Raw genomic sequence first — 11100 nt, forward strand, 5'->3', positions numbered from 1 at the left:
GGACCTGCTACCAGCCGCCCTCACGTGGAGAGTATAGTCGCACTACCAGCGGTGTACACAGTTACGGCACGCAATTGCTTGCGCGTAGGTCCCCCTGTTGTACCCGTTGGCTGACGGCCAACTTGGCGTTACCACCACCAAATTTACATCCTCCTCCTGCGTTACATCTTGATGGCCCTTTTTCGTCACATGAAAAGCATGTCCCTAGAAAGGGTTTTGTTAGTGACGTCACCGAGAGTAATTATAACAAAGCTAATGCTAGTCTGAAAAGAATTTACGATAACGAATGTCTCATCTCGGCGAACCAAATAAGCATTATATATGTGTTGCGGGAATTCGAAGTTGTTTAGCGCCGCCCGAGTAAAGACGCCGGTGTAGATAATTGTTGATAATTGTTTATGGTTTTCTTCATTTATAACGGGGCAGCAAGGGCTAACAGTGGTACAGTCGGTAACCACTCGTAACACTCCCCACTTGTATATTCCGCCAGGGATCTACCAAACTTCTCTCGATAGATAGAACTGCCAGCTGCGTCGCGGGTCTGGTATAAACGCCAGATTGGGTCCTCACCGCGGCGCTCGTTACTTAACCGTCCGAGCTAAGGTTCACCTTCAGGATTCTTCCTTTCGGCCACTGGCTACGCGGCTGTCCGGGATCGCACACATACACGATATCCCCTTCTACAAGAGGCTTAGCCTTTTCGCACCACTTGGTCCGCCTAGTGATCACTGGCAGGTATTCTTGAAGCCATCGCCTCCAGAACGAGTCCGCCAGTTGTTGTGATTCCCTCCAGCTTTTCTTGAGCTGCACTCCTTCGGGTATGGGCTCCATCGTCGGTCCTCTTCCAGTTGAGCTTCCAAGCAGGAAATGATTCGGTGTCAGTGATTCTTCGTTCTCATCTTCCAATGGGATGTATGTTAGGGGTCGCGAGTTGACGACCGCCTCCATTAGAGTGGCTCTCAGCAACTCATCCGATGGTCGTTTGTCAAGGAGGATTGATTCCAATGCCGTCTTCACGGAACGCACCAAGCGCTCCCATGCCCGCCCCTGTGGGGAGATGAGGGTGGAATGAACTTCCATGCCATCTGTGGTTCAGTGAACTCGCGAGAGAGTAGATCCTTGTCCACATCTTCAAACGCCCTACGCAACTCCGTGCAGGCTCCTTGAAAATTGGTGCCGTTGTCGCTCCAGAGTTCCACTGGGCACCCTCGTCGGGCCATAAAACTGCGCACCGCTAGAATACAAGAGTCAGTTGTTAATGAATACGCTACCTCTAGATGTATTGCCCTCGTAGATAGGCAGGTGAAGAGCACGCCGTATCGTTTCTCTGAACTGCGTCTGACCCGCACCATCAGAGGACCAAAGTAGTCCACACCCGTGTAGCTGAAAGGCCTATGAAAGGCTGCTACTCTTGGATAGGGAAGTTCCGCCATGCGCGGTGGTTTGGGGGCCGCCTGTCGGTTCTTGCATTGCTGGCAGGAGCGTCGTATCCGAGCAAGGGTGTATCTCAGCTATGGTATCCAAAATCTTTGTCGTAGTTCGTTGACCACCGTCTCGTGGTTAGCGTGCAGAAATCTTCGGTGAAATTCCTTTATGATGAGCTGCGTAATGTGGCTGCCGCAGGGGAGTACGACGCGGTCGCTACCCTTGATCATCTTGGCACGTTCATCCAGCTTTAATACTCCATCGGAATCCATATACGGTCCCAGCTTGTATAGTAGGTTATTCTTCTTCAATGGTTTTCCTTGTAAAATTAACCGTATCTCCGCGACCCTGGTATCTTCTTGTGATGGCTGATTTTCGATGTCCGATCGTTGTAGAGCCTTGGCCTTCCATCGCCTCATACACCATACCGTTCTTGCGGTACTCCATAGCAGACGGGTCCAGATTGGGAACCGCTCATAGTCTATGAGGGTCGCGCGGCCTACGTCTGTGAATCCGTCACATACGCCGATGAATTGCGCCTTTAGTTCCATTCCTGACTCGTCTCCTTCTTCCGCCTCTGTCAGCGGCCAAAATTGCCTCTCTTGCCAAAGAAATCTCGGCCCGTTTAACCATCGACTTTCTCGGTTGAAATCAGGTCCTTTGTTCCACTTAGTGGCGTCGTCCGCCACGTTCTCGGAGGAAGGTACCCAGCGCCAGTCCTTGACGCTAGTACCGTCTAGAATCTCGATCACACGGAATGCTACAAATTGTTTGTACTTCCTCTGGTCCGATCGCAGTCAACTCAGCACGGTCCTCGAGTCGGTCCAGAAAGTCCGTGTGCTCAGCTTCGCGCCAAGTGAAAGCTCCAGAGTTTGAGCCAACCTCGCTCCAAGCACTGCTCCCATGAGTTCAAGCCTTGGTATGGATGTCGGTCTTAGAGGGGCTACCTTGGTTTTGCTGCCCAGTAGACTGCAGTGGATACCTGCCTCATTTTCAAATCGTATATAACTCACGGCGGCAAATCCATTCTCGCTTGCGTCCACGAAGGTGTGCATCTCCACTTCTGAACCCATCAGCGACTCCCTCATGTGGCATCTTGGGATGGTCATTTTCTCAACGTCCGGGATATACCGAAGCCATCGCTTCCATTTAATCCATTCTGCCTCAGGTATGGGGTCATCCCAGGTACATCCACTTCGCCATATTTCCTGAAATATTATTTTTGCATACATCACGTAGAAGGATATGAGCCCTAAAGGATCATATATAGACATCAACGCACTGAGAAACTCTCGTTTGGTGGGTCGTTGCCTTCCTTCGAGAAGTTCCTTATGGCGATATCGTGGGGATACACGGTAGCGGATGAGATCTTCTTTCGTGTCCCACCACATTCCCAGCACCTTCTCGGTCTGTCCATCCGTTGTTTCGTCTAGTCTCACTAGCGTTGGTGCTCCTTCGCCGAGTGCGCTTAATACTTCTCTGGAATTCGATACCAAGTTTCGAATGAGGAATCCGCCCTGAAGATGAATGTAGTGGACCTGACGCGCGAGGCTTATAGCTTCTTCCTCCGTGTCGACGCTGTCCAGCATGTCGTCTACATAGTGATTCTCCAATATGCACTTCACAGCGCGTGGGTATTCCTTCTTGAACGACTCTGCATTTCTGTTCTTCACGTACTGGGCACAGCTGGGGGAGCAACTAGCCCCAAACGTCATTACCTGCATGGTGTAGTTCTCTCTCCGTTGTGTGTTTGGGTCTATAAATACAAAGCGTTGGTATCTCTGATCTTCTGTGTGTATCCTGACCTGATGAAACATCTCGGCGATATCGCCGCCGATAGCAATACGTTTCTCTCTAAATCTGTGAAGTATTGGTACCAACTGCGCTAGTTGGTCAGGTCCCTTCAGCAGCATTGTGTTCAGCGAGTTCCCTTCCGTCTTCGCAGCCGCATCCCAGACTATGCGAAGCTTTCCTGGCTTGTTGGCGCATAGCACGGGAAAGATAGGTAGATACCAATATGGCTCTTCCTCAGCTTCTTCCGACGTAATGGGCCGTGCATATCCTTTCTTCACGTACTCATCTAGCTGTCGGCGAATTCCCTTCGCAAGCTCCGGCTCGCGAGTCAGTTTCTGGTACAGGCATCGTGCCCGCTTTAGGGCTGTAGGTAAACTATCCATTGTCATCTTGTCATCTTTGTCATCTTTATACCTCCAAAGCAGACCTGTTTCAAATCGGCCATTTATACGCCTCGTGTTCTTCTCCAGCTGCTGTATAGCCAATTGGTCATCATTGGATACGCTCTTGCTATTCATCTCTGGTCTAGGGCCGCAGTCCGACCACATGCACTGCTCAAGCAGGCGCAAGATCTCCTTGTTCTCGTCAGCTTCACATGCACAAATGTGAAACACGTGGTAGTTTGGGGTTATGTCATCACCCACACTGTTGGAGCTTCTTCCTTTAATCGTCCACCCCAGGCGGGTCTTCTCAGCGATCGGTTCTTCTGTTGTGCCTTCCTTGGTGCGAAGCACGCGCCCTAGTTTGCAATTATTGAGACCTATCAAGAGCCTGGGCTGTGCTGAGTCGTATCCGGACAGTGGTAGGTGTCGAAGGTGTGTGTGTTGTGCTTTCAGGTGGGTTATATCCAACGACTGTGACGGGAGATCAAGAGACTGGACCGAGTGAACGTCGCGAAGATCATATTGCTTTGTTTGGCCAATGCCGGAGATCCTTAAGTCGAGTCTGACCGAGCTGTCCTCATACCGGTGCATGCCGGCAGTCCACTGCATACATAGAGGCTGCGGTTGTCCCTTCACTCCAAGGTCTTCTAGCAATGGGGCGTCGATCAAGGTTAGAGATGACCCGTCGTCGATGAAGGCATACGTGTTGACTTGCCTACCATTTCCATACAAAGTCACTGGCAATACCCTGAACAGCATTTCCACACCTTCTTGTCGGTGTGCATGGCACCTGGCTTGGACGGGAGCCGCGCTGCCGCGATGCAACAGGGGATGATGGCGTTCTAGGCATCTATCTATTCCGCAAGGATTGGGGACGCCGCATCTTTCCACCTTGTGGCTCTGGAAGCATCTCCAGCACAAGCCACACCGTCGAGTAGCATTCCAGCGATCGCGGGTCGTCATTTCCAGGAATGCTGGACACTCCTGCAGGGTTCTGCAATTGCGGGTGCAAAGCCGACAGCCTTGGCGCACAGTGTGTGTATGTACCGTGCCCCTTCTCTCCGTTCTTGACGACGAACTTGGGACTATCACATGGCTCGCTCCTTCTGCCATCTGCGAAAGCCACGTACTAAACTCAGCCAACGTACACACTGTTAGAGAGGCTTTGTGCATTCCCCAAAACGTCTGCACCATCGATGGCAACTTGCTCACTAGCTCCTGCGTGAGCGCTGGGTTGTTTAAGTACTGGTCCAACTTGGAGGCTTTCATCGTGGCACAAACATTTTGCACCTCCACCGAGAAGTCAACCAGCATTTCAAGCTTATTCTCCCTCACTTGAGGAAATTGTTTAATCCTTGTCACTAACAAGTCAATGATAATTTCGGGTCGCCCAAATCGCATTCTTAGCGTGGCGATTATCTGCGGAACACAGTCCGCATGCAGCATTAGACTTTGTACTGCGTTCTTGGCTGGTCCTTCCAACGCATGCCGAAGCCGGATTAGGTTCTCGGCATCCGTGAATCCGCATAGCTCCTTCGTCTGTTCATACGTTGCGATGAATAAGGGCCAGTCCTCCGGCCTTCCGGAAAACTTCACCAACTCAGCCACGCTAGTCTTCCTCGCTGTCAATTGTTCGTAAGATGGTCTGCCCACAGGTTTAGTGACCCTAGCAGCTGAGTTGTCCTCCCCACTGGTAGAAAAGAGCCATGGGGGCCCAGCGTGGGCTCTCTGCGTACTGCCGTTTCCTTCCACAACGGCAACTTCACCAATTGTGTCCGTACCAGCATTCTGGTACCGTGTACTAGATGCTCCAGGCATCTTTTCTGCGTGGCCAGTCTCCGATAGCCTCTCCCTTGGGAGCTTGCCCATGAGCGCCTTTCGCCTATGTAGAAGTTGTTGTCGCAACTGCAGCAACTGAACTTCTTCCTCCAACAACCTTAGCTCCGTCTGCAGGTCCTGCGCTTCCTTCGAGGCCAATACAATACCAGTAACAATATGCTTATTTCTTATGCTGTAAGCGTTAGAACTAAAAATGGCGAGCACATATTGGTCCGAGCATTACTTGACTCTGGGTCACAAATGAACTTCATTACTGAAGATCTTGCTCAACGCTTACAGATTAATAGGGAGGAATCGTGTATCAACTTGCTTGGAGTTGGTCAAGCAAATTCCCTGGTTAAGAAAAAGATACACACTTCAACGGTGAAGTCAACGATTAATGGGAGAGAGTTTCCGTTCGACTTTTGGAGTTTGAGAACTATCTCGGGTTGTCACTTTGACCAGTCAGTGAACGTGAAAGATTTGGACCTAACAAAGAACTCGCCTTTAGCGGACCCATTTTTTATAAACCTCAGCGGATAGACATGTTTATTGGAGCTGAGTCATTTTTCAAACTGTTGTCCGTTGGTCAAATAAAACTAGTTCCGAACCATCCCATCCTCCAAAAAAATTCTCCTTGGATGGACAGTATCGGAAAAGTATAAGGCTAATACCTTAACTTTTCAACAGTCTGTCTCTAGTCTGAATTGCCAAAAAGAATAACTCTGGTCGATAGATGGCAATTTGAAAATATTCTGATCGTTGGATGAAGTGCCAACTTCTAAAAAGCTGTTGTCACGTAAACAAGAGATATGTGAGAAACACTATCAGAAAAATACTGTTGTACTGCTTTCAGGTCGATTCGAAGTCAGGCTTTCATTTAAATCGGATCCAATCATTTTGGGAGACTCGTTCGAGGTAGCCAAACGCCGTTTTTTGTCGCTCGAGAGAAGATTATTTCGAGATCCGAATTTAAAGAAAATGTATTTGGAATTTATGGAAGAATACGATTCAGTAGGTCATTTGTGCCCTAGAAGCGATGATGTTATTGCTACTCCACACGACGCCATACCGCATCAGTGTGTTTTACGGCCTCAAAGCACATCGACCAAATTACGAGTCGTGTTTGATGCGTCTTCTAAGACATTAACACAGAAGTGCCTAAATGATCTATTGATGGTTGGTCCTACAATTTAGAAAGCGTTTTATTTAACTCTTCTTGGGTGCCGGCCAGAGAACGTCAAGGGTGTTACTTTTTGGCACCCGAATCACACTTATAAGTTTGGAGTCCTTGTCGCACTCACAAACAAAAGGAATAGAACAACACACCCAAATGCACAAATCGCTTTCCGTGTTTCGTGTTTTTGCATTTCGTCACTCACTCAAACAGTAAGCGTAGATTCTATTTCACCAGACACTGTTGCGCAGATTAGTGAACTGCACAGTGCACTCAAAGCAAATGTACAAAAAGCAACAGTAGATCACAAAAGGCAATGCGCAATATTGCGCTGTGAGCGAAACACTTATGTTTTACAGTTATGATTTCGAGTGTCTTAAACTTGTATGTACTGGTATGCATGATCGCTGGTTTGTTTTTTTGGTCGCTTGATTTCAGTTGTTAGTTGAAGTCGTAGAAGGAATAAGCAAGCCGGACTCTATAAAAAGTAAAATTGATTGTGGAACGTACACTTTAACACAAAAACATAAAGGAAAAAGTGTTATGTGGAACATTTTACATTCTATTCTTAAAGAAGACGAAAGTGCCGTGGAAGGGTGGCTATTTTGCGGCACCTGTCGAAAAGTTCTAAAATTTGTGGCTGGCCACACATCAAATTTTTTTTTTTTTATTTAATATTAGTCATTGGAGACAAAATTTCATTATCATATTTTTAACCCTAGACGGTCATGCTTATTTTTCCTACGTTAAGGTTATGCTTCGTCGAATCGACGACGCCAATTTTAAAATAAGTATAATTGATAAAAAACAAACAATATTGTAAAAAATTTTTTTACTGCGTTTTATTCATAACGTTATCAGTTCAAAATAAGAAATAACAATTCATTTTTACATTAATAATACACTTAAAAACTAAAAAATAATAAACAACCTTTTTTTCATGTTTTTTTTTTTGGGCCTTGTTTCTTTGGCCAAATTAGATAACAAAAATCACAAGTAGTTTCTTTACTTCAGTCGAATCTTAATATTAAGGCTTAAAACTAAACAAAAATGTGAATCAAGATGTTGCAAATTATTTTTTTACACAAGAGGCACACAGATCAAATTTGTGTTCTCCACAAAGGCTTTTTTGGCATTTCGAACAAATGGTTTTGGTCATACGACGTTTTGCGGAAGGACAAAAAGCGCAGATCTTTCTTTTTGCATTTAAATTAGATTGGTTTTCATTATTGTTTTCATTTTTATCAATTAAGCCGCTTGAGATATTTTCCCGAGCTAAATTGGGCAATGTAACTCGGCTTAGCCTATTCATTAACTGTTTTTGAATGAGGCTTGAGTGTAGGCTTTTCATATAATTTCTACGGCTTAGTGGTTTACTACCCGACTCTAACATGTTATGGGAATAAATAACAAAACTGTTAATAAAAGCCATATTTAACATTCCAAAAAAGGTGGCCATTGGCCAGCGGTTGGTTTTTTCGAGCGCAGCTCATGACGCTACACATTTGGTCAAAGGTGTCTACACCCCCCTTAGTGGAATTGTAGAACTCGACCATATGGGGCTTTTTAGTGTCGTCATTTATAGTTCCATTTTCATTACATGACGACAACAAGAAAATGACTTTATGTGGTTTCGGCTTATAAGACAATAAAGTCAGTTCATTATCGTAAACGAACATTGAAGTACCGACTTTGCGCCCTTTGTCGTTTTTCAACTCTGGTGGTATCTCTCTTTTATTTGAGCGTAGGGTTCCTACAAGTGTTAATTTATATGGGCTCTTCAGTAAAGATTTGGCTAATGCAACTGATGTAAACCAATTATCCATTGTTACATTGCGGTTTGTACCATGTATAGTTTTAGTTAAATCTTTAACATAGCTTTCAGCTATCGGAGCATTGGAATCGGTCGATCCTTTACCTAAGTAAGGTTTGGCATCAACCATATATTTAGTTCCACTGTCGCACATCATTACAAGTTTTAAGCCGTATTTGGCTGGCTTATTCGGAATGTACATTTTAAATCCACATCGACCTCTAAAAGCTAATAGCTGCTCGTCAATGGTGAGATATGGACCAGGAGTATAATTATCACGACACTTTTGAATAAACATTTCCCAAACTTTTCTGATAGGGGCAAACTTGTCGTGGATAAGCTGAATCCTAATAGATTTGTCATCAAATCGTAAGCAAGACATCAAAAATTTGAACCTTGATTTTGTCATAGTTGAAAGGTATTTTGAACCGCAGGATGCTGTATTAAACAACTCATCACAGGTAAGGTGATTATCTTTCATAGCAGCTGTGAGTGTTAGAATACCAATAACAGCATAAATTTCTGTAGAGGATGTTGATTTTGTTTGCAAAATGTCGTTGCCGTCGTGCTGCCTATGTTGAATTTCAGCGTTTGTCCACATAACTATTTCTTCCACTATTTCCGGCGTTATAAAGTGCTGAAATATATCCAGTGGATCCTTTAAGCTTTTACAGTTTCTTGTCGGTCCGCGACGTTGATGGATAATGGATTGCCCGTATTTATGGGATTTTGACTTTTGAGTTGCCCACTTATGACGATCCTTTCCGCGAAGACCAGTTTTAGAAAAAGTAATAATACTGGACTTATTAAACAACACATTTAATGGTGTGTTTTCGTCATCTGAAGAGTCTTCTGAAGAACTTGGTTCCTCAACTAATTCGCCCAAAATTGGATGATCTTCACCAGAATCTTCAATATCCACATCGGATTCGTCCTCTTCAAGAAGGTTTGCAATCGCAATCTCGTCTAAACCATTGCCTCTATTCATTTTCTAGGCCAAATTTCTGCAGAAAAATATATGCAATATTACCAAAAAGTCACACTAAAGACATGCTTCGTCGTTTCGACGACGCTAATTCTCAGAAATGATACTTACATGCGACCGACGGATTTGTACGTTTGCACACAGCTGCGTCTAAGCATCGACAACAGCTGTACGAAAAACGAGGAAAAAGAATCAAAAAAATACTGGAATAATCGAACAAATGTGACCATGCGTCGTCGAATCGACGAAGCATGACCGTCTAGGGTTAAGCATATTGTAAGACCTAGTCATTGAAGACGCATTCACTTGTAATAGTTATACGCATTTGTTATTTTTATATTAGTCACTGAAGACGGCAATAACTTTTATTTTTACGACAAACTAATCTAAGATTAAAATGGATCCAAAAGGAAAACTATTATACAAAACTAAGACTATATAAACTATTTGAAATATGTAATGACTTTCTTAAAAACATTAAAATTAAATACACACAACGAAGTAGCAAAACACGGCTTTTATTTTTATCTCATATATATGTATGTATGCATGTTATCCAACTCATAAATTGCCTCACCAAAAAGGCAATGTAAACATTATTTGCAAAACGCAGTAGCCCCTGCTGAATGCGTCATGCCGTTTCTTATCTTGTCTCCTAATTTCCCCTCACTCGTTTCTGATGATCCCCAAAAGATTATCCAGACTAAACATCAAGCTCCACTTGTAAACATTCCCATGAAATTTTCCATGGCCCAAGCCAGACATAAACATTAGAGCCGACTCGCCGTCACCAGTCCGAATTGGTTCGATCTTCCGATCTTATCACTCTTCACGAATGACTCAACTACTGCATCAGCAAATTGTCCCTTTCTCTTAGAATCTCTTAGGGCAATTGTTTATTCTCTCCAAGTACCCTTTTGGGTTATTTCTCTTAAGCCGAGGTTTGTTGGTTATCTGGCAATTAAAAATTGGCAGTCTTATTCCGGGAGCAAGCCTTTCACATACAATCGGTCTAGCCTAAGCGTTTAAATAAAGTTTGTGAACCAAATAAGAAATAATAAATAAAGTTTTTAAAAATAAAAAATTAAAAATTAATTTTTTAAAAAGTGAACTTCGGGATAAATATAATTGGCGCCCAACGTGGGGCCATGCAAATAAAGGTGATTCTAATAAATAATTAATTAAAATAAAAACAAAATAAATAAAAGGAAAGCACCAGCGTGGCTCAGAAAAACTCATATAAATCCCAATTTAATCGCGTTGAACGGGCAAACCGAAGACTAGTGATTGGCAAAGACTCCGATAAAAAATAAAAAAATATATATAAAAAACATTACAAAAAAACACATTAAAATTCAGTGTTCAAAATTAAAAAACCGTGGTCACTGAAAAATAAATTAATTAATGAAAAACAACACAAACAAAAACAACTCTAAACAAATCCACACAGTGCGTCAGTGATTTTTCAAGAGGAGCTTTTCAAGAGACCTGAATAAGCAAAAAAACAATAAATCAAAAACATTTTACAAACAGAAAAGTTTAACAAAAAAACAATATACAAAAAATAATACAAAAAAAAAAATATACAAAGAAATACAAAAAATAATTTTAAAAAAAAGGGAATAAATACAAAAGGAATAAATAAATTCAATTAAATACAAAAGCTGACTAACCGATCCAACGAAAGAAAGAAGGAAGACATCCA

General features: G+C 43.6%; 2 protein-coding genes across 2 annotated transcripts; both read right to left on the reverse strand.

Moving 5' to 3' along the window:
* Positions 1-585: 585 nt before the first annotated feature.
* On the reverse strand, positions 586-1433 carry LOC138927084 (uncharacterized). Its single transcript, XM_070282605.1, has 2 exons — positions 1145-1433; positions 586-1085 (listed from the first exon to the last, which is right to left on the reverse strand). Exons 1-2 carry the CDS (start codon positions 1431-1433, stop codon positions 586-588), a joined length of 789 nt encoding a protein of 262 aa, XP_070138706.1.
* Positions 1434-1511: 78 nt separating this feature from the next.
* LOC138927085 (uncharacterized) lies at positions 1512-9398 on the reverse strand. Its single transcript, XM_070282607.1, has 3 exons — positions 9160-9398; positions 2439-5613; positions 1512-2207 (listed from the first exon to the last, which is right to left on the reverse strand). Exons 1-3 carry the CDS (start codon positions 9396-9398, stop codon positions 1512-1514), a joined length of 4110 nt encoding a protein of 1369 aa, XP_070138708.1.
* Positions 9399-11100: the final 1702 nt, after the last annotated feature.

The sequence above is a fragment of the Drosophila bipectinata genome, unplaced genomic scaffold (assembly GCF_030179905.1).
Source record: "Drosophila bipectinata strain 14024-0381.07 unplaced genomic scaffold, DbipHiC1v2 scaffold_173, whole genome shotgun sequence".
Lineage (NCBI taxonomy): Eukaryota > Metazoa > Arthropoda > Insecta > Diptera > Drosophilidae > Drosophila > Drosophila bipectinata.

What these genes read in the sequence shown, in the direction of transcription:
- LOC138927084 (XM_070282605.1), bottom strand. Translation starts at nt 1,433, where the DNA reads ATGGCGGAACTTCCCTATCCAAGAGTAGCAGCCTTTCATAGGCCTTTC. An exon ending in AGGAGCCTGCACGGAGTTGC is followed by an intron (nt 1,086 to 1,144) that starts GTAGGGCGTTTG and finishes ACTGAACCACAG; the next exon opens with ATGGCATGGAAGTTCATTCC.
- LOC138927085 (XM_070282607.1), bottom strand. Translation starts at nt 9,398, where the DNA reads ATGAATAGAGGCAATGGTTTAGACGAGATTGCGATTGCAAACCTTCTT. An exon ending in CGCGGAAAGGATCGTCATAA is followed by an intron (nt 5,614 to 9,159) that starts GTGGGCAACTCA and finishes TAACGCTTACAG; the next exon opens with CATAAGAAATAAGCATATTG. An exon ending in GCGAGAATGGATTTGCCGCC is followed by an intron (nt 2,208 to 2,438) that starts GTGAGTTATATA and finishes CGATCGGACCAG; the next exon opens with AGGAAGTACAAACAATTTGT.